At 41.2% G+C, this 24,127-nt stretch overlaps 1 protein-coding gene across 1 annotated transcript in view; it reads right to left on the bottom strand.

Annotated features, from left to right (window-relative positions):
• The window catches only part of CYP7B1 (cytochrome P450 family 7 subfamily B member 1), a 124,771-nt gene that overhangs the window by 7,732 nt on the left and 92,912 nt on the right, over positions 1 to 24,127 (bottom strand). Inside the window, exons 3-5 of the mRNA XM_066626365.1 lie at positions 16,495 to 17,091; positions 15,827 to 16,033; positions 4,277 to 4,455 (exon numbers count right to left, since the gene is read on the bottom strand). Coding sequence (XP_066482462.1) covers positions 4,277 to 4,455; positions 15,827 to 16,033; positions 16,495 to 17,091 — 983 coding nt within the window. The remainder of the gene's footprint in view (positions 1 to 4,276; positions 4,456 to 15,826; positions 16,034 to 16,494; positions 17,092 to 24,127) is intronic.

Genomic DNA, 24,127 nt, shown 5'->3' with positions numbered 1-24,127 from the left:
TAAATATGTCTTAAGTCAATTCATCAAGTCCATTTATTGTGTTTTCGGAGATTTTATTTACAAATCAATCCTGCTATCCAGAAAGCCAAATTTCTGCAAGCTTACCCTAAACACAGTGAGTTACAGAAATAAACATATGTTATGTGCCTTAATATATTTCCTGGTAAATCCAATGTTATTTATTAAGCACAAATTCTTATCAAAAAGTAGAAATGACAAAATTCCATACAGAGCCACTTGTACAATGCGCCTTACCAGATTCCTTTTGCCATATAAACACTGCACAGCCATTAGGTTGCTGTGAAGGATTCTCAAAGAATTACTTCTGGAGTGGATAAGTCTAATTTTTCCTAACCAAAAACCAGTGCTTTATTGCTTAGAAAATGCAATTTGTCTGCCAGTAACAGTTGTTATTGCGATCCTGATTGCTATGTGGACTGTTGTTGCATGAGATTCATTGGTTTGTAGCATTACTACAGCATGACAAAATGCAACAAAATCTGGCTATGGCCACTGTTGATTGGCTGGAGCCAGTCACAAAGCCATTCCTATCAAACTCCATATTGGTTGCACAAGGGCGTAACTTATTCAATGAGGCTACAGCAACACATCTGGTTTCCAACTGAACATGGCCACTGCAGGGCAGAAGAGCCACGAGGAATGATGCAGGCTTGAATATGGCCATGATAAATTAGGAAGAAGTTTTATGCTAGTTTTACTGACAGCCCAAGCCTATGCATATCTACTCATAAATAAGTCCTATTATAGTCAATGGTGTTTACTCCCAGGTAAATGTGGATAGGATTGCAGCTTAAGGTTACAATCCTATCCACAATTCACAGGGTGTAAGCCCCACTAAATGCAAAGGGATTTACTTATGAGTAGACATGCAAAGAATTGCACTGTGGGTCTGTGACCTCTTGGTTGAACACAGTAGCGTAGCTAGGGGGGCACAGTACTAAATTTTGCAGGGTGCCTCAATGCGCTGTGAAAGCTGCCCTTCCCTCTTGCTGGTGGAACCATTCCTGGAGGCAAGAGGAAAGTGGATGAGTCTCCTTTGCTTTGCTTTTGCTGCTGAGAATGGCACCAACAGCTAGGGGAGGGGCACGGTGCATTAAGGCACCCTGCAAAACTTAGTGCTGCCCCCAATAGCTAAGCTACTGGCTGAACCAGTACTCAGTCTGCTGGCAAAGTGTGAAGTGGACTCACACAGTGGTTGGTAGTGGCAATGCTGGTGCTAGTGAAAGATGCTTTGTGACTTCTGCTTTAAATATTGCATCTGACTTCACCTTTATGGTTGCTGTGTGATAAATGCTTTGTTTTATAAGACTATTTGTTGCTTGAGCAAATAACTGTTCCTGATTGGGTATAAGAGCTATTTATATGCCACTGAAAGTAGTATGGTTGCCAATCACTCCAACTCACTTGGGGAAATAGTGTGGTTTGGCACGATTGATTGCTATCAACATATTACTCCAACGTTAAAAGATTGTCACCAACTTCTAGCATGTTTCCAAGTTCAATTTAAAATGCTTTTCTGTTTAAAACTTTTAAAGCCCTAAATTGCCTTTGCATTGGGTATATACAGGACTAAGGTTCCAATCCTATCCACGCTTTCCTGGGAGTAAGCCCCATTGACTACAATGGGTTTTACTTCTGAGTAGACATGCATAGGATCGGGCCCAAAGGCTGCAATCCTAACTACAATAGGACTTACTTCTGAGAAGACCTGGTTAGGATTGTGCCCTAACTGCTTCTACCTGAACCTGCCTATCAGTTGAGAACTACAGAGCCTCTGTAAGCCTGAAGATAACATCAGAAGGTCACCAGTTCGAGGACACTGGCAGCTCCCTGAACGCTCAGAATGGTGAGACCTTGAAGCAGCTGACAAGCCAAGCTGAGTGATTCCACCTGCTCTTGGTGTGAGCAAGAAGCGTCTTGGCTGCCCTCCATGTGAGAGATGGAGCTGCTTGTCAACCTGCGTGGGAGAACTGGAGGCCAGAAGTGAGACCAAACCAGGAAGATCCATTCTGAAATGTTGTTGGTTCTTGGAAGAGAGAACCTTTATGATTGTAAAAATCCTGAGGAATTTAGAAACGCCTGCCTATGTAAACCGCCTTGAATAAAGTCAGAGGAGTAATCCGATGACCAGAAAGGCGGTATATAAATACTGAGATTATTATTATCTATAGTAATGTACAGGGATATCTTTCTCTCTGGTAGTGCTCAAATAATGGAACTCCTGCTAAACAGCCTGGTGCTGTTTGATTTCTTATCCCTTTTAGGAGCCAAGCATAGTCCATCCTGTTCTCTCATGCTATTAACTGTATTTAAGATCCTTTTAATGATTTTTATCATTAATGATTTTTTGTCATTATAATATTATTTTTTTTAATCTTTATAGGGTTATTTTTTGTTTCTATTCTTGTTTGGTTTTTTTTTATTGTTCCTATTTTGTGTTATTTTTATCACTTTTTGCAAAAAGGCCCCCAAAGCAGTGTTGTAAGTTGCCTTGATGGCAAGCATTCATTTTCAAGGGTGGAGTCAAAATTCTATACATGAAGAAATAAAATGACATATTGCATGGTAACAGAAGTAGCAGCAAACCAAGAAATGGGCAGAGATATTATGGTACGGTAAGGGCAGAGGGGTAGGGGAGATAAGTCACATGACATTCTGGCTAGAATGGAAAAAACAATTGCAGCTCCACACTTCAGGCATCTGTTGCGGACACATGGCTAAGAAACAAAGTTGTAGCCATTTCAACACATGTTAATAACTTGTATGATAGGTAGTCCAATCCTATGGTTCCCAGTGTCCATGGCTCCAGCAGCACCAAAACGGTGACTGCCAAATCCTGTGGGAGCCAGGACACTGCTGGAGATGTCCTCGGGGGAAGGAAGCATTTGTTTCCTTACCCCGGGTAGACAGCAACTGACAGCGATGGAACTCCTTAGCACTGTACCCACATTTGAGCTGGCGCAGAGCTGAGGAGACCCGTGTTGGGCTCCCTGGGCTGGGAGGGAGGATAGAATATGGCGGCAGGGCATCTTGCCCCACTCCAGAACACCTTCCTCCCACCCCAAAAGCTCTTATCACCACCTGGAGCTCTTACCATGCTCCGGGCAGTGTCCATCCAGAGCTGAGCCCAGTGCTGACTGATGCTGGCGCAGTACCAGTGCTCCCTCCTCACAGGGTGTTGTGTTTTCCGGCACATTTACAACATCTAATGCTGGAGCTCAGAGCTGGTGCTGGAGGCCCGTTGGATTGGGCCCTTATAAAATGACCCTGAGTATAGTAAAACTAAAATGTACGAAGCAGAATGCTTCATGTGCGACACTATTTTCTTAAAAAAAGCATACCAACACAGTGATGTTCCTGTTTTTTTCATGGTTCCTGGCAATTGTATGTAATACAAAATAATCAGAAATAGAGACAAAAATAACGTTTATGAATTATCATAAATACAGGTCCTCAGCGCTACACATGGTATCAGTACAACCGCATTGGACATTTTACATCTCACTTTTGTAAAATCCCCCTTTCTGCATGGTATCCCCAAGCCAGCAACAACTGTCTTGACAAAAATCTAGGCAAGGACTGTTCAATCTGCATGCAGGTGATGACCTTCTGAAACCATATTAAGGCTCAGCTAGGGTGGATTAATTTCCAGCCTTTGATATTCATTAACTTTAGCTTCTGAAAGGGGAAAAAATACAAGGAGATGACACAATTACCCTCAAAGCTTCACGGCAGAGCAACAGCTTTACAATCTAGAGTTCACAACGCCATACTAATTGACCACAAAAGGGCCAATCTTTATAAAAAGAGAGGTGAAAAAGCATATGGGCTCAAGAAGACACTGCTATTATAGGGGCTTTAGAAAGTCAATGATGCTTTGGGGGCACTTAACTAAATGGCCCACATTATTTGCTCTTTAAGCTACCTTCTATTATCCAGCCTTCTTTGGGCATCCAATGATCCACTTCCAAACAAAGCCCTCATTTAGCCTTGAGTTTATGGTCATCAATGTACAATTGTCATTTTTCCTCAAAGGAGAGCAAGTCACTCTCATCACCATATTTTCTCTCTTCAGGTCATGCATCTTTTGACCTGTAGGCACCTCAAAAAGATCTAAAAGTAGGAAGATTTGTTCCACAAGAAGGAACAGCCATTTGTTTCTTCTTGAAAAAGCAAAAAGGATACAGATCTCACAAGATGCCTGGCTGTGGAAATACGCCTGAAGTGGTATATGTAATTCCAGATGAATGTTTACCTTAGGATCTTCGTAGATCTCGGGGTTCATGTGCAGAATTGGGGGAAAAATTGCTATCCAATCTCCTTTTCTCAAACTGACTTCTTGATTCTCTTCAAGCTTGAAAATACAATCTTCCTTGACGAAACGGATGCTCATGGAAGACGAGCACATTCGGAGACTCTCATTTATAGCACTCTCTAAATTTAAAGAAACAGAAGGGGGGAAAAATAAGAACCCTAAAGCATGACAAATATGGAAAGTGATTAGATGCTATAAGCTGCTACAGCTGCCAGAGATCTACCAGTTCACTAGAGCCGGCTAGCAAAGGAAGCAAGAATGTGGAGGATTGGGGGTGGGGGATGGGCAGGGGAAAGACTAAAGAGGTAATAAACTTTCCCAGAGGGCTGGAAGAAAAAACTCTGAAATTCTGAACTTGAAGCATAATCCTCATGGATAGATCTGATGAATTTAGTTTGACTGTAGGCAATGCAGTGGATTTTGGGTGGAAAACCATTATCGGACATCATGTTGAACACACCATAATCAAAAGAAATGAATGCTTAATTTTATTTCATTTACATAAATGGCAAGAAAATACCAGCCACAGCATCAAATGCTCCATTCAGCCTGCTTTATAAAAGCCCTGTGCTATATGTCAACCATGTATTATGAAAACCATTTACCCGAACAACTGTACAGTCAACTGCGAGGTAAGAATATTGGGAATTAAGGAACCCATAGCAATATCATCATCATCACAGAATAATTTCTACTGTTGGCTGAGCAGATTCAAATTATGTGCAATGCTTTGACGAGTTAATGGGGGAAAACCCATATACTGTGCAATATTTTGACACAAATCCCAAACATTTTCCAGAAGGCCCACCATACCTTGGAAGGCTCTAGAAGGGAAATGTCCTTGCTTTCCCAGTGGCCTTCACCTCTTGCTCCTAGCACGACAGATTTTATGGCTAATTTCCGGCAATTTATCCTGGCAGTTTGAGAAGGAATTCCTCTGGGAATAATATGCATAATTTGCATAAATCATTCTGATAGCACACATACCAGCATGTAGCTCCTGTCTGGGGCTGCATCTCTCACTTTGTAATCAAAACTGACTATTTTTCCACCAGCATGGCTGGGTGCCGTAACAGGCGGCTTGACTCCTTCAAATCATCAGTGTGAAAATTAGCCCTTAAAAAAAAACCAAAAACCGCACAGCTCCCTTCCTACAAAAGACAAATAGCGGGTTGCTTTCATGTGGATTTAAAAAAAATATATATATGTGAACCCCTCCCTAAGTGGGAGGTGACCCCCTCAACCCCAAAGGTTAGTTGACGAGCAACCTAGAAACATCTGAAAAAGATAATAACAAACGTTCTTTCACTAGAAATTAAATCTGTTGCAGTTTGCATAGCAAATAAAGTGGCCTTGGATGCTTTCTCGCAGGAGTTTTTTCCTTAAGCGTGCATTTGTCTAAAGAAATGAGGCTGCGGTCAGCTTTGTGTGGCCAGCACCATGATTCAATGTGACGTACAGTGAGGCTGTGCATATTCTTTTGGACTGCCTTCGTTACTATAATCAGGGAGAGTCAAATCGGCTTGTTGGTGACGAAGCCAGAAAAGAACTCTGGTTCCAGAACATGGCCTCTGTTGTGGATAGCCACAAGGCACCTGACACGATAGATTTCAACTGGCAGCGTTCTGGCCACAAAAACTTTACATGGTACAAAAGAATGGTCCAGGCTCCATTCCTGAGCTGTTTTCCGCCCGGGCAAAATGAAGCGCATGACACCATTTTAGTCTCCAGGGTGGAAATGGTAGCTGACATATGTAATGCCGGCATACACCAAAGGAACCAAAAGGGTGAGGGGAGGGGGAGAGTGAAGGAAGCACAACAACAACAAGGAAGCCAGCCAAGTAATCTGGGAAGTACCGCTGCTGAAATAGCAGGTTTACAGCAAGCGGCATAAGCAAGACAGTCACATCAGATTGGCTGACATTTTCCCAGGAAGCCTGGCAGTCTGTGCCCACTGTAGTATCACAAATGACAATTGGGCAAGCATATCTTATGCAGAAGTTAATCACAATAATGGAGCTCCAAGTGTGGCTTAGTGGTCAGATCATAAATGACAAATCTGTTTTACCTTCCAGTACCAGCTAGTGGGGGGAAGGCGAGCCCTGGCTCTAGCTCTGAGCAATCATGCCGATAATCCGTAGATGACAAAAGTAATGAGTCACATTATGATCAACAAAGCAGGCTAGAGCCTGTGTGGGTCTGCGGCAGTCTACCACTAAAATAAACAAACAAACCAAAAAAGGCATTCATCATCTCCCCAGCCTGCACCCGCCAACCGTCCCTGTATCAATGCTGGAGGTCTATGCTGAGAAGAACGACAACTGCATGATAAAACTGCAGCCTGTACTTGCTGTTGTCATACTTCAGTAGGCACAAGCCAGTGCTCCTGTCAGACCAGCTGGGTAGCTTGGGAGGCCTTCCATTCTGCACCATGAGGTACAGTAAATTATCCAGCACGCAAGTGCAACATCTGTTTCTGTGCTAGTGCCGAACAAACAAGGCAATTTAAAGCATACCAAGGGATAACCAAGCAGCAAATGAACATGACCCTCATTTTTCCTCCCTTCTTACACACAGGAGATGCTGAAACTTCACTGCACAGAAAAGGGTTGTCAGAAAAGTTGACAGATTTTCTATGCACAGAGAAAGAAGGGAGAGAGAGGCATCCCATAGTATTTGTTATTTTTAGAATCCTCCCACCTCTCTTTTCTCTTACATACCAGGCTTTCAATTCACCCTAGATCTCTTTTTTAAAAAGTCGAAGTCGTTTCAATATACTTATAAATATTCAGTCTTTAAACCTAATTTGCTATACTTAGTTCACATGCCTTCAAGCATTTGTCTTCCAATTTCCACTGAATAAATGCGTACTAATGAGAAATAGAGCAAGCTGCTGAGGCAAAGCTGGGCGACTTGAGTCTGGCCTGCCACCAGCTTGTGATAGGCAGGCAAATTGAGTTAAAATGAAAAGTCTTGTCAGCTGAAATACAACATGGTAGCCAAACAGCAAGCTGTCAATCATCCAGCCAAAACAAGGGACTGCAGGTAATAAAAGGTCATTGGGAATCATTAGTGCATTTGGCTTTCATAAGCAAGTAAATTTTAATTAAACATGATCTCGATCTGTGAGTGTTTAATAATAATAATAAAAAAACTTACTGCACATAATGGATTGTTAATTTTATGCTAAGCATTTAGGAAGTAATATGGCCCTTGAGTATCAGAGGATGTGGAAGAAAAATAGTTGTTGGGTATGCAAATACTTTGGGTGTGTGTTATTTACTCCATCTAGGTTGATGCAACTATATAAATAATATCTACAGAAACAACAGTGACCTGTTAAGCCTCAATGAGCCCTTAATAGGCTTAACATCACAGGGTATAGGTGTAATCCTTTGCATCTCTATTGCATCTTTCAAGATTACAGACTGCAGCCTCACACTGGTTAGTTTTACATCTTCTGCTACTAGCAGACAGTGATTTTCCTAAGCAATGCTCCCTTTGTTGCAAACGTCTGGAATTAAATAAAATTCCAAACACAAGGATCATACACAACAGGGATGTATGCACAAATTAGGAAAAAAATGAAAACATGGCCACAGTGCAAATGCGTAATTGACACATCTCTGTTTTAACCTTTGTATCTCTGGGGTAGACAAGACAACTGAGAGAATGTTCCCCAGCATCAATTTCTGAATTGAAGCTCCACTGTGAGCTGGAAAGGGTAATAATGCTGTGAACACACATGCAATCTTATTCTTTTTCGTTTGAAAAGTCACAGGTAGTACCAAAAAGTTGACAAGTTTGTTATCCTTAAGAAATGGAAATGTGGGGATGAGGCCTGATGATGCAATGTTTTCCTGGAATTTGAATTTTCAGTTAGGTGGTAAAGCTGGCTACATCATCTTCTGACTGATCGTGAGATCAACATGGAGAAACTATGTGAGCTTCAGTAATGTGTATTATCTGCACCAAGAGACAATGCTGCAGTGGTTCCCAGGCAACTGGACGGGCCCAGAAGTAGATCATGAATGGAAAATGGTTTTTTATTACCCATTCAATACATGACACATGTGGCACCACTGGTGATCCACCCAAAAGGCTCCTGAAGTTCAGTGGTAACTACTGACCATCCCTTCAGTAGTATCCTTTCCCATCCCTCCATATCCACGATTGAGATGAAGGAACCATAGTATGTAAAACAGGAAGACAAAGGGAAAAATAAAAGTAAATCCCATATGGATTTATACAAGAATATTTATCCACAAACCATGTTGTAAGGATGAATTGATATAGAAGGTAAGCTCATTTGTGAATCTCTGAATGAAATCTTTTAACATGTTTTGCAACCTGGGAATCAATACTTTAGATAGGAATGAATGATCTGCAGAGGAATCCTCCAGCATTCAGCTCAAACCTGGCTCCATTTATATGAACAGGAGTTTTGCTACTTACCGCAAAGGATTTTTTACCTATTCAGAAATCTAGATAAGAATGTATGTTTGAAAATGACTATTAGACACATTCTCCATTTAAAAGTAAAAATATTTGGAGTCCACACACCCCAATAGAGAGTCCCTTCCACACACTTGCTCCTTCTGGTTATAAAAGTGCCTTCTATAAAGCAGAAACATGTTTTTCAGTGTAAAGGAAAACCCAACCACAGTGATGGTATGACGTTTTCATGCAAGCTTTATTTGGATGACATTTTACACTTTACAGAATTGGTGCAATTCTTCTTTTATAAGAAGCTAAGATACTATGAGCTATAAGATACTAGATATAATACGAGCTATAATATATTTCATTTATATTGAACCGATGCCAAAATCCTTAACTGAGCACATCTTTAGATTCTGATCATGTTGATTTTTTTTTTTTTAAGAACACATAGTAACAACATTGTCAAATGAATAGATAATCCGTTCCATGCAAAACTTATCCTGGTCCAATCTCCTTGCTTACTATGAATCATTCACTGAGCGCAATCCTACCTTGACATTAGGCCAGCACAAGTTCCTTGTGCCAGCTTGGGAGTGTTGCAAACATGCCGTAAGGCATGCTCGCTCCTCCTTGTGAGCTGGTTGGGCCAATGTGAGGACGTGCAATGGCCTGCAGAGGCCACATCCAGCCACCATGTCCCCCAGACCTGGTAAGTTTGTGCCGGCTGAAGGAGACCAGCGCGGGAGGGTTGGGAGGATGGGAGAAAGTGTTTTGAGGAGGGGGAGGGCAGGCAGTGGGCAGGATGGTGGGTGGACAGAGTCTGGGAGGGGGAGAGGACTGGTCTCCGGCACTTAGGTCAGATCCTAATGCTCCTCCTGAAGCCCAGCATTACACCTGGCTGCTCGGATCGGCATCAGCGATTTACCTGGCGCTGATCCAAGTAGCCTCATTGAGGTGGCTGGGGCTTTTCTTTGGGTAAGGGGACATGTCCTCTTACTCCAAGCTGTGCTCTTTTCATCTCTGACCCCATGCTGGATACAGCGCAGGCCAGCTGGCCTGCCTGTTCCAGCACAGGTTAGGATTGGGCTGCCAATCCCTCTCTAGTGATTTTCAACCAAAGTGCCGAGGCACATTGGTGTGCTGCAAATGGTCCAGAGGTGTGCTGTGAGAGTTTGGGGAAGAGTCATTTATTAGTAGTGCCATTGGGCGATGTGAGCTCCCCACCAGCAGTGCAGTGTGCCTTGACAATTTTAATACCTTGTCAACGTTCTGTGAGATTAAAAAATAAAATTGAAAATTGCTGCTCTAGAGCAGGCATGTCCAACTTCAAACAGGTCGTGATCTACTTTTTCCGGTCAAAAGTGCCAGTGATCTACCACCAAGAAAATTAAGCTTCAAATTAGTTTCAAATTAAATTTTAACCCAATAAAGTTGGAGGATTCCCCCACCCTATTTTTAATGAACTTTCTGTCATTTACTTGGACGTGATCAGCTGTTAAGCAAATTAAGCAAAAACAAAACAGAGAGACGAAGATCCAGTAAGAACTGTGAGGGGAAATGGAAAGTACATTTTTTCTAAAAGTTTTATTGAGTAATAACTTTCTTTAACTGTCTTAACTTTCTTTAACTTTTATTGAGTAGTTTGTGTTAAATATAGGTCAAGTATTGATCCAGGTTGATCTTGCACAATCTTTAATATTTCGCTCTTGCTCATTAGTGAGACGTCTGAGCCTGCATTTCATCCACCAGCTTTTTGAAGTTGGGTGAATATTGCATGAGGGCCAGTCTCAGGGAATCCTGGAGATGTTCATCTGTCATGTTGGAATGTTGTGTACTCTGTGTCATTTTCAGATGGGAAAACGCAGATTCACACAAATAAGTTGAACCGAAACAGGAGTGTACAGCTTCACTGCATCTTCTTAAGTTGGGAAATTGGTCTCTAGGCACTAGCTTCCAAAACGATTCTTGCTCAGCACGGGTCTTGAGAAAAATGTCATTTTTAAGGGTTAATATTTCGTTTTCAAGAGATGGCTTGTTCAATGAGTAATTTTTACTGATAGCAGCTGCAGTTTCTTTAATGTCCACATCTACTTTGAATGGGTATGACAAGTACTCCACAACTATTTCAATTTTTTGGAACTCACAGAATCTATTTTCAAATTCCTGGATAACAGAACAGATTTCTGTCACATACTTCTCGTTCTGAAAAACAAAATTTGGATATTGTCCCAGATGGTCCTGCGTATTAGGAAAATGATCAAAAGTGTTGTTTGCAAGGTCAGTCATCATTAGCTCAAATTTGCTCTTGTAGCATGAATTTGTACTCATCATCTCGCCAATGCATTTGTTTTTACCTTGTAGTTCAAGGTTCATATCACTTAGTTCGCCTGTAAAGTCAGCGAGAAATGCCAGATCACATAACCACTCCTCATCTTCCAACTCTGCTTGGTCATCTCCCCTCTCCTTCAAAAAACTTCTTATTTCATTCAGCAAATCATGAAATCTTTGCAAAAATTTGTACCTACTTAGCCACCTTTCATCTGTGTGCAAAATGATTTCTGCTGCCGCTTCATCAAGAGTAAGATTGAAAAGCCGTCTTTGAAGTGATCTTCCATGAACTGAATTTACAATTTTGAAAGTGATGTCCATGACAGTCTTTGTATTGAGTCTCTTGCTTGCCAGAACTTGCTGGTGAATGATGCAGTGGTAAGAAAGGAAATCTGGGAAGTCGTCATGCTGTCTACAGAGCGCTATGAAACCATTAACCCCACCTGTCATTGCTCTTGCTCCATCAGTAGTGATGGAAACAGTCTATGCAATGGAAGATTACACTTTGTCACAAAAGAAGGAAAGAACTGAGTATTTCCTGACCAGTAGTTCTCCCTTTCAAAGAAATCATTCCAAGTAGTTCTTCTTTAACAGTGAAGTCTTCAAAAACCATCCGGATAAAGACTAGTAACTGGGCTATGTCTCTTATGTCTGTAGATTCATCCAGTTGGAGTGAGAAAGCAACACAATTTGAAACATCTTCCAACAATTGTTCAGTTGTGTCCCCACACATCATTTCTATTCGCCGCACGACGGTGTTTCTTGACAATTGTACATCTTGAATAGCAGCTATGATCTCTTTCTGATTTTTAAATCCTTCAGAAAGACTGTCAGCTGCTTCAAGAAAACAATCTTTTACAAATTCCCCTTCAGTGAAAGATCTGCATTTCTTTGCGATCAGATTGCTGACCTTGAAGGATGCTAAGGTTGCATTGACCGAATGTGACCTTGGCTTCGCCATCAACTGTTGCTGAGTAGCCAATTTCGACTTAAGTTATTTGAGCTTCAGTTTACGAATTTCACTTCTGGGTGGAAAATCAGCATCAAACTTATTGCTATGCAGAGCCTTATAATGACTTTCCAGATTACCCTTTTTGGGCAAGGATACTGGGGCGTTACAAATTAGAAAACAACACTTGTCTTTCACCATGATGAAGAAGTAGTCCATTTCCCATTCATCATGAAAGTGGTAGGTTTTGCTCTTCTTTGGAACACTCATCTTCGTTATACTGGGGTGGCTGGATGTAAGAAGGTCAAATCTGCTAAGTTAGTATAAACACTGGCTGAATCTGGTCCAAAACTGTCACTGTCCCAAAGTATTAAAGATCAACAAGAACTGAAGACCTCTGGATGATGTGCAATACCAGGACTGGAGACGCCAAAAGCACACATAGAAGTAAAAATAAGAATTCATCATACTGGCACCAATAATCAAATACCACCAAACAATCATCCAAAAAAACTCAAACACCTGTCCAGCAAACCAGATAAAATAAAATAACGCCAAACAAGTTCAAATACCACCACACACAATTTAATAAATTCTGCACACAGTGTAGAATCAATGCAAAGGCAAGGCAAAATAAAATTGCAGTGTAGAATCAACGCAAAGGCTAGGCAAAATAAAATTGCAGAGGCAAGCAAAAGTCACAGTGGTTTGAACCAATTCGAAGGCAAGGCATAGGCAAGTTAGAACAAAATTGGAAAAGCCCACCAAAATCACGAAATTCTTGACACTTTGTTGTGTTTGCCCGAAAACGTTTAATGAAAGCAAACTATAAAGCGACCAACGACCAGCACACGACACAACTAATACGGTAAGTGTATTCAGTTAAAGCCCATGCGAATGGATATCGCCCGGTATATAACACACTTCTAAGGGGTGTTGGGGCGGGGTCAGGAATGGGTGATTCTGAGAGGCAGGAGACCAGGTATGACCCCAGGCCTGTGGCATTTTGCTGCGGGGTGCGGGCGGCGGCCCCCTGGGGTACCCACAAACTATTGGCACGAAAACAACAAGTGCCCCCAGTACACCCGCAGGCAAGGAAAAAAGACAGGCAAAGGATCAGCGGTGGCGGCAAGCCCTCAGAAGACGACCTGCCGGCATGAGCTCTCTCCCAGCGACAGGGCGAGCTGCTGGAGAGATGGAGCCAAGTGGGGCTGGCGATCTACCTCTGACCCCTCCGCGATCTACAGGTAGATTGCGATCTACCTGTTGGACATGCCTGCTCTAGAGCATCCCCTTAGCCTACTTATACTTCTAATTTTACCACTTCCTGGAAAGGCTTCCTATATACCTATGAAGTTACGTGAAATCACTTTATGTAAAGTTTCCATACAAGATATATTTTATGTTTAGCAAGTTGCTTCCCACATTGTTATTTGTGACAAAAATTGCCCATCTTCAGTAGAAAAACCATGGCTTGCAGCTGCTCTGCGCTGCTCGGGGAATGGGATTAGAAACTGGCATAACTGTTGGGTTCCAACCTTGCCTCTCGTTCCCCGCCCTCCCCCGGGACCACCCTCCGCCCACCCTGCCCGCTCCCTGGAATACCTCTCTTCCACATCCCTAACCCTCCCCAGACCCTTACATCAGCTGAGCTTGGCTGTCGCAACCCTCCCTGCCTGAGTCAGTGCAGAGGCTGCATTCAGCCCCTGCGGGCCATCGTGTGTCCGTATGCCGGCCCAGCTGACTCTGGAGGAGGCGCAAACTTGCTTTAAGGCACATTTATGACCCTCCTGGGCCATCGCAATGGACTTGCACCGGCCCAAGGCACACTCTGGATTGCGCCCTTAGTTTTTTTAAATGGTTAGCTCAGACAAAAATCAGACAAGGAACTTATTCTTTGTCTACTGAACATGCATAGTATGAATAGTAGCAATGGAAGTTTTCCACGATCATGGCTGGCAAAATGGTTCAATGTGTGGAGGCAAAGCATTGCTGTGTCAGCGAAGTATGCATGAGTCTGTTCACTTTAATCGGAACCCTATGGCTGCAACACCATGCCTATTCATGAGCATCTAGGCAGAACTGTGCTATACACAATATGCACAGCCAATCATAGTCAATATTTGCTTAGTTGATGGGCTGTATTGTGTACTTATAGCTTGGCGCCAGAGATGGTTGTTTATGAGATTTATCTGAGCATTTTGAATAAAGTTGTACTCCTAAATTATTTCTTGTAGTTCTTTTAAAGCAGGGGTGTCCAAACTTTTTGGTAGGAGGGCCACATCATCTCTCTGACACTGTGTCAGGGGCTGGGGAAAAACATTAATTTAATTTCAAATTGAATAAATTTACGTAAATGAATATATTAGAGATGGAACTTATATGAATGAGCGAAAGTCTTGCAATAGCTCAAGGCCTATAAAAGGCCTTGCACAAAGCAAGGCCAGTCTTTCCTTTGCTACCACTGCTGCATCACAGATGTAAAACAGCAAGCCGTGGAGGAAGCCCTCATCCCACAGCTCATGTGAGAGGTCAAACAGTTGGCCGTCACAATGAGAGCATTTTTATCAGGCCAGCGTGGGCTCCAGCAAGTCTCTGGAGGGCCAGAGGCTCATTGGAGACTGGGGGCTCCCTGAGGGCAGCATTGGGAGTCTTTGAGGGTTGCAAGTGGCCCCGGGGCCGGGGTTTGGGCACCCCTGGTTTAAAACAAGGGGAAAAATAAATTCATGTTTGAATTCATTAAAAAAAATTCATATATTTTCAGAAGTGGCATGTGATACAGTCCTTCTGGGGCAGTACCACTTCCGAATATACATGGTCACTTTTTAAATGAATGATTTTTTTCTGCCCATAGATATCAAAATCTCCCTGCACACTGAAAGCTAACATATCTCAGATAGGGTTCATAGGTTAGTTTTCATCATGATGCATTAGATTTTTCCTATGAAGATTTCACTAGAGAGATTCTTTCCAGTATGACTCTTTACACTTGCATTTCAAGGTAAGTACAAGGTTAGTACAATCCTGTGGGAGGGTCTGTACCTCATATCTCCAAACATTTTAACTGCCTCTCTTTGCCAACTACAAAACATCCCAGGATTATGTACACTTTATTTTATTTAGAAAAGCTTCTCGGCAAAGAAAATAAGTTCCACTGAAACCTGTTCTTTCAAGAAAATGTCTTTAGGACTCAGGTGCCAATCAGCTTCCTAGCACTTCACAGGCGCCTTATTTTGGCCACTATGTATTTAAATTGGAAAATATCTGCCCCTCTCTTTGCTCAGCTAGTGAACCGCCCAATCAGTGGATGAATGAGAAAAGTGCATGTTGATTTATGCCTTAAAGGAATAAAAGCTATTGTTGCAAAATGTAATTATATTTTGAGGATAAACCGAATATCCCAACTACAGTTCTTTTCAACTTGTGAACAAGCCTGTCTTTGCAAAATAGCACTGATGCCTTTGAAATAAACCACCACTTCAGCAGATGTTTAGAATCAAACTTAATAAGCACAAACATTTTTTTGTAAATAGCTGCAAACTGATTCAGCCTTTTCCATACCTTGCCTAGTTAATTACCTGGGCTTTTTATGTTTACATGCAGCCAGTGTAGCTCCTGCTATAAACTACATAATTTATAATTGATGTAAATGGTTGTTATTATGTCAATTAAGCAGCTGTGTTCTCCACCTTCTCACTAAATAGAATGAGTGATAAACGGAGTTTACAGGGAGATACCTACTTTTCTTCAGGAGGGATAAAAGAAATTACCTAGGTAGACCAGGTTGTCCAATTGTTCTCTGGTGAGGCGGATGCTGTATCCAGGCCTCCTCTCTTGACCTGTTGACTGCAGCAAATGGTCAATTTCGTCACGCACCACTGCGAGAGCTTCTGGGTGCCGCAGAAGATGGTACGTGGCCCAGAATGTAGCTGGAATTGTGTTTCCCACAGAGGCCCACATGAAGGCGAAATGATGTGCTGGGAGAAAATAAGTGAAAAGGAAGATTAATAGCGTTTATTACACTGATTAGATTTGCAGTGTGCTAATTAAAAGATGTTAGGACACAGACCCAGCCAAGGATCAGTGAATGCTAATGAGGACCAATAGGCTTCTGAAGTCTAATTTTCTGCTTAATGAGAATAGTTTGAAATGTAATTTCAGGGTGGGGGTGGGGGTGAAATAAAGGAAGGGAGGAAATACAGCACAGTTATAATCTCTCTCATTATCACTATTAAGTATCTTGTTTTACCACCTCAGCCAAAAAAAGAGAGAGAAAATCAATTATCATACAGGGTTGTTTCAGACTAAAACATTTTATCATTAGCCAATTAGAAAAAAAACATTAAAAATGTTCAAGGTCACCATTTTGCCATTTAATTTCAAAGGACTCTAGTAAATTACCAGATTCTAGACAAGCAATCATTCAAAAGTTTGCTACCTGCTTTGTCATAATCTCCAAGCATTTCATACATCTCGAACAGGTCTTTTCTGGCTTGGACCAGTTCAGAAACTTCCAGCCACGTGGCCATCTTTTTGGGTAAGAAATAATGGATGAGTTCTTTCCGAATCCTCTTGGTGGCGCCTAACAGTTCAATGGGTATATTTGCAACCAGGTAGGAAAAGTTGGCATCAAACTTGGTAAATTTGTCTCCAATGGCATCCACAACACTGTGGTCATCTGCACAAGGGTTCCTTCCATACAGCGTTATAAAGCTGGCTTCAAACATTGCCGTAAAGCAGAACATGTTCATTTTCTCTGTTCTCCAATCCAGAGTACCCGCAAACCGTTTTTCAAATACACCTTGGAGGTTGCTCATCATGCTGTCAGAGAGCATATTCAATGGCTTGCCTTGAAGGTATTGATACTGCCGATGTACGTTTTCGTTCAGGTTTGGGTAATTCTCGCTAAAGATGGACGGGTAATCAAATACTTTGGTAACAAATTTATCAGAAAATATATCAAAATTGAAATACTTGCCATATTTGGTCAAAGAACCAAACTGTAGGGGGTTTGTTATAAATGTAATATATTTGCCTGGAAGAGGAAAAAAAAAATTAAATTTGGTCAAGTTCAGCATTGCAATGCGAGTCAATGATTATTTTCTGAGTACCTCACTCTATTAGAAAGTGTATGTTACACATTGAAACATGGTGCTCATTCAAGAAATGAGATTTTTTGAAAATACTTAAATATAATATATGCCGAATCCCCTAAAACTAGTACAGCCCAATTCTGATACCAATTGATTTATGATTCAACATCAGTCCTGAAACACTGTGAATAAAATTAAAAATTGTAGGGAAAAAAATTGTGTTTATGTTAATTATAATGCTTTTTAGAACATTCTTTAATTTAGAAAAAAAATGTAAATTACAAAAAAGATTATTCAGCTATGCATACATATAACTCAACAGTAAATTGACTTAGAGCCCAATCTTATGCATGTTTACTCAGTTCTAAGTTCCATTATAGTCAATGGAGTTTACTTCCAGGTAAATGCGGATAGGATTGCAGCCTTAAACATATGAAATAGATTATGCTTATACGTCAGATTTACAACACTAATATTTGTGGATATCATGAGGGTTATAGTTATAAATGATATATGGTTTTTTCCCCACAAGTTTCAGGAAAATGAGTCACAGTTCTATCCTTAATTTGCTTTGCACAGTTCCCCTCATTCATTGGAGGAAGACTCCTTCTGAAGAAGGAAGGGGATCTTTGAATGCATTTGTTTATACTGAATCTAAATTGCCAGTCTTCAGTCTTGGGATTTCCAAAGAGACTTGCAACATTTTTAACTCACACACAAACCAATAAGGAAGCAATTAACAAAATCACTAAGGTCTAGCAGTAGCAAATGAATACAACTGAATTAAGACTAGTTAAAAGAATTGTCGTTAAGTAATTAAGGGCGCAATCCTAACCCCTTATGTCAGTGCTTTCCAGCACTGGCACAGCAGTGCCAATGGGATGTGTGCTGCATCCTGCAGTTGGATGTCAGTCACTGAGGCCTCCTCAAAGTAAGGGAATGTTTGTTCCCTTACCTCAGAGCTGCACTGCCCTTATGTCAGTGCTGGAAAGCTCTGACATAAGGGGTTAGGATTGCGCCCTAAGAATACTAAGCAGTCTGGAATAATGGCACGCTTTACTTCAACTATAACTGAAAATGTAACAGACTTAGTACCAGCCAAGACACGCTGGGGAGAGAACAAAAATTGGGATGCCACCACAGAGAAGACTCTATCTCTAGTCACCACCTTTCTCACTTCTGATTGCGGAGGGACTGACAGAAAGGCCTCGGGGGCAGTTCTGAAAGTACAGGTGGGCTCATGTGGGAGAAGGTGGTCCTTTAGGTACCCGTGCCCCAAGCCATTTTGTAGCAAATTTACACATTATATTCCAAAGTTTTGTGAGAGGCATTCTAATAAATTTCAACAGTTGTTCAATGTCTTCTCTTCACACTATTTCTTAAACCATTTAACAATAATCCCATGGGATAAACTCTAGAACATTTCCTGTGATGTTTTGATTACAGTATTGTAAAATTCATCAAGCTCAATCTACTGGAATGCTTATGACTGCTGCAGCTGCCTGCTGTTACTAGCTAGAGAGTCACTAGCTCTACACTGCTAGAGAATGCACCTGAAGTCAATCAAAGAGAGACACAAAAAGGTCTCATATTGAAATGTTATCAAACATAAAAAGCTGAATACTCTCTCCTGGATATAGTAGCTTTCTGCAGGCAGGAAACCTTTTCCTCCATGAATGAGTTTTTTTACCAAATAAGAGAGCCAGGATGGTGCAGTGGTTCTGTATTTGGACTTAGATCCGGAAGATCCAGGTTCAAATCCCTGCTCAACCATGAAGCGTTCTGGGTGACCTTGGGCCAGTTACTGTATTTTTCAGCCTCAACTATTTCACCAGGTTGCTGTGAGAACAGAAAAAGGGAACTTCGTGGCACCTGCAGTACTAACCATTTTGACCCCCTCTAGCTACACTACTGACTGTTCTCTTCAGTTCTAAAGATGCATGGGTGAGAAGAGCTGTTCCAGGTGGTTCTTCTGAAAAAGTCGGTGAGCATCAACTTCATCTGCAGTTCAACCAGCAAGCCAATTCAGCAGTACTGGTGTGACTGCACCAAGTCCAATGCACTGAGTGCAAGTACCAAACCATTTGGACCTGAACGACTGTCTTTGATCATATACGCCTCCCTATATACTCTGTCCTACATGTGAGGAACTGCACCAGGTACCTTTGCATACATCTGACAGGAACATGGCTTTTTTAGTGGTGTCCCTGACACTATGGAGCTTTCTTCCTTAGGTGTTCTGCATGGCCCCTACCTTATTTTCTTTTAGAACATGAGTCCAAACTAGCCTTTTCTGAAAGAATTTTTTTTGGGGGAGGCTTGATTATTGTATCTTGATGTCGATTTTGGCTTTGTTGGTTCTTGTTGGGTCGTTGTCATTTGATCGTTCCCAATATGCCTGTTCAGATTTTCATTTAATAAATTCACAGGTTTCAATTTCTTGTTTTGATCTCTACTTTTTTTTCTGCACATTTCCTCTAATTCAGAGCACCCTGCTGTGAAAATCACTGGTGTTTTTCCCTAAGATATACTTGCAACTTTCTGGAGTTCCTTCACAAAACAAGGACAGCTGGCAATGATCAGATCCCTCACTTACCATTTCTCCAGTCACAGGGCTGAGCAAAAGTACTGGCTCATTTCACATTCATTAAGGACTCTCTCTCTCTCTCTCTCTCTCTCTCTCACACACACACACACACACACACACACAAACAGAGTGTGGATCTAGAACTATAGTATTCAAGACTTAAGTAATTGAAGGGAAAAGTCTTCCCACAACACTGCCCTTTTCCTTATGCTCCTGGTTACCTCTTGTTTAAAATCAGAGTAAATAAGGTTCACCCATAATGATATAATTCAAGTTTTAGATAGAAGAAAGAAGAATGAAAAGGGCTAGGCTTTCAAATGTAATCTTGCTGGATATTTTTATGTTTAGACAAATGATTGTATTAGCAGAAGTCTGCAAACCCCACAAATTGTGTAGTGAGAGTTACTCAAATTGAAAGCAGTAAGCTCTTAAGTATATTAAATGTAATAGCAGCTAAGTGCTTCAGCAAAAAATAAAAAAAATAAAAATCACCTGTGAATAGTTTGCAGATAGGACAATAAGAGTTATCATTTAAGTTTTGCCCCAAACTGTTTAGAGACTTGACTATTTTTTTCTTGTTGGTTTCTTGGCCATAACCCAATCTTTTTACAATGAAATCATCTTGAGAGGCACTTCTTATCACAGGCATCAAAGTTATGACCAAAAACCTGAAAATACTACATTCTGCTCTGGTATTTAAAAAGCTGATTTTGAATGCTATTAACCTGAACATGTCAGCTAGCTTCCCAACTCTGAGCATTCAGGGTAAACAATTTAAGATTTCTTTAAAAATTAATTAATATTAATTTAAACCATCTGTCCACCATCTGCTATTTTCGGATGAAAAATATGAGCTGCTTTCTTTGTGATCTTCACTCCAACATTGTGCAAAACAATTACAGTTCTTATACATTTAAATATCAACATAATTTCAAGCAAAGCATCTTGCAAACATGGACAACTAGTCTACTAGCACACCCATTCTAAATGCATTTCCTTGGGAAGTTGATGAGGCTGTAATGTAAGGCCATAAACTACGCTCCCCTATTTAGCTTTGCTTGTGAGTACGCCTAGGACTGAGCTCTCCGTGACTTAATACACTCATGCAGTGTAAGCACATTGAAAAGAAGGGGCTTCGTTCAAAACACGCCTGACAAAGAAAGTGTCAGACATCAACACTTCTATTCGTTGCATGATTTTTAGTTTGATATCTGCCAAAAGTGCACCATCATTTTGCAAAGTCACAGCTTTCAGGCTCAAGTCAACACAATCATTGAAATGGAACAAGAAAAAATGCAATATGTATTCCAGTGTGAAAAAGGACGATTGTACCTGCATGCTGAATCTAATTGTGCTAATTTTCAAAACACAAAAAGTACCTTATTTGGACCTTTCCTAACAAATTGCATCCAGGAAGCCAACATTTTAAAATCTCTACTTTCAGTGGGGATTGGAAAGATAAAGCTTTGCAAGATGGAAGGGCTTTTTGCCATCTTAAAATCTGACAAGTCAGAGCAATTGCTCTGCACAAGGAAGAACCAGATAGTCAATCTCTTACTATTAAAAAAACAAACACTTTGATGCTGCAATCCTATGCATTCTGCCATGGGAACAAGTTCTTTCAAAAAGAGTGAAACTTACTTAGTAAAAACACATAGGACTGAGCTTCATGTTCAACGGATGTCAAAGGAGATTATTTCGATATAAAAAGGCTTAGATCCAAGTATAAGAACATAAGAACAGCCCCACTGGATGAGGCCATAGGCCCATCTAGTCCAGTTTCCTCTATCTCACAGCGGCACCACCAAATGCCCCAAGGAGCACACCAGATAACAAGAGACCTGCATCCTGGTGCCCTCCCTTGCATCTGACATAGTCCATTTCTAAAATCAGGAGGTTGCACATACACATCATGGCTTATAACCCGTAATGGATTTTTCCTACAGAAACTTGTCCAATCCCCTTTTAAAGGCATCCAGGCCAGATACCGTCACCACATCCTGTGGCAAAGAGTTCCACAGACCAACCACACGCTGAGTAAAGAAATATTTCCTTTTGTCTGTCCTAACTCTCACAATTCTAGTGGATGTCCCCTGGTTCTGGTGTTATGTGAGAGTGTAAAGAGCATCTCTCTATCCACTTTATCCTTCCCATGCATAATTTTGTATGTCATGACTGTATGTCATGACTGTAGGCACATAACCTAATTATCCACTGATTTTTCTCCTGCAGTTTTATCTCCACAGGATGAGAAGGGTCCTTTAAGTTAAAAGAAAAATGTTTACAACAGCCTCCTTAATGTGAGAGAAGGCAGCTAGCTGACAATCCATCAGTTATTCTCTCTTCAGGTATAGCTTCACTCCAAGGCAACTGACACCTCCCTTTCACCTGAGCACATGAAAGAAAGATAATCACTTTACATTCTTTCCCAGTGCTGCGCTCTGCGTGAAGGGAGGGGTTGCTGGCTTGGAGTGAAGCCTTTCTAAGCGCCTGGAGAGACCTACTGATGGATTGTCTGCCTAATCATGGCTCTATTTTATATCACAAAGGCAAGCAAGGCCGTTTTTAAATCGCCCAGCAAAGGGTCATTGTTTTTTAAATGGATATGCTTTAATGCAATTTTTGCCTCCAGTGAGTTCTGGGAAGAGAACCCTCAGGAATAACAAGATTCAACCTGTAATTGTACTTGTTTTGACTTTAGAAGCAAACTTCACTTTATCCCAACTACAGGTCTGAAACACGAGACATGTTAAGGCCTATAGGTTTGTAAACGTGAATAACACAGGCCAACACACATTTTGCTTCCTTAAACGTTACACCAATTCCTGGGTATATTTGGGGTGCCGATTCAAAAAATGGCATCCATTTTGCCCTATCACGTCTAGTTTTGGAGACACAGCATAGCCTCTTTAGTGAATGGTTCAAGCAGCTTCCTCATGAGGAAGCCTACACAATGCCTTCCTCATGGGGAAGCTGCTTGAACCATTCACTAAAGAGGTTATACCATATCTCCCAAACTATAGACGTGACAGGGCAAAACGGATGCCATTTTTTGAATCGGCACCCTAAATTCATATCAAACCACCATAAAGTTTGGGAAAAACATTTCTGACCTTTAATTTTGTAGGCCTGAGTAATGTACACCCTATAGTACATGTAGATCTTCCTGACATAGTTTTCTGGATTGCGGCCAGCACACTGAGACACAAACCTGTTTAAACTGTGTCCTTCACTCCAACACGTTGACCATTCTGCTTTCATGGAGTTTACTAATCATCCCTGGTCTCTCAGTATATTTTTAACCAACGTTCATATCTCACCAGCAACTTCTATCAGCCAACTATGTTTCAGTTTTCTGTCCATTCTGTACATTTTTATTTGCATGCCCCTACCTTCCCACAAGTTATGACAGCTCACAAACACAATAATACAAAACCAGGACCATCATTTCAAACCAAAAGCAATATCCAATGTTGTCTATTCTTATTGGCTGTGAGAAAACTTGGTCCCTCTACATTTCCCCCCAACAGTGTCAATACACCAGGTTACAAGTGTAACCTTCCCTACACTTTAATTTTGCCAGTTAAGAACAAACCCCATTGCTTTGAATCTCATTCAATTGCACAGTTAAGTGAGTCAGAAAATAACTCACAAGAGTTTTGACTGCCTGCCTTAAACACCAAAAGCCAAATCATCCCTGCAAGCTCACAAGCCAGAGTGTCCCATCTAACCAGCTGGTGATTGGCAACCTTCAGTCTCGAAAGACTATGGTATAAGCCTACAGCACCTGGTATTCCCAGGCGGTCTCCCATCCAAGTATTAACCAGGCCTGACCCTGCTTAGCTTCCGAGATCAGACAAGATTGGGCATGTGCAGCGTCTAACCAGCTGCAGAAGCAATTCTCACATCTGCCTAGGGGTTCAAGGGATCAGTCCACAAGACTTCCTAAAAGCAGCATGCTTTCTGTATTAGATCCATTTATACTGAGCGCACAGTGACAGTTTAATGAAGTTCTTCTTACAAGCCCGGCAATTTCGGCTGATGCTAACTCTTTTCCCCCCAATGGAATGTGAAAAGACATACCTCTATTGTGAAAATTCCTTACTGCCTAATAAGCAAAGTCAGCTCCTCTATTTAATTGGATGAAAAAACAAAGGGGACAAGAAAAATACAATCCTGAAGATCGAAAGGTCCTTGGATTTTTTTTCTTCCTGTTTATTGATGACATTGTCTATATTTTCCCAAACTCTTGACTTCTGTTATACCCTCTATTAATAATGCCTTAGCTCTTCATTCAGTCTGCATTGCATCACCGCAGCAAAGGAAAAAAGAAGATGTATAAGAAAAGAAAGAATCATCAATGACAAGAGAATTCAGTTGTCCTGGAAGGA

The sequence above is a fragment of the Tiliqua scincoides genome, chromosome 4, assembly GCF_035046505.1.
Source record: "Tiliqua scincoides isolate rTilSci1 chromosome 4, rTilSci1.hap2, whole genome shotgun sequence".
Taxonomy (NCBI): Eukaryota; Metazoa; Chordata; class Lepidosauria; order Squamata; family Scincidae; genus Tiliqua; species Tiliqua scincoides.
This window is presented reverse-complemented; position numbering and strand designations above follow the sequence as displayed.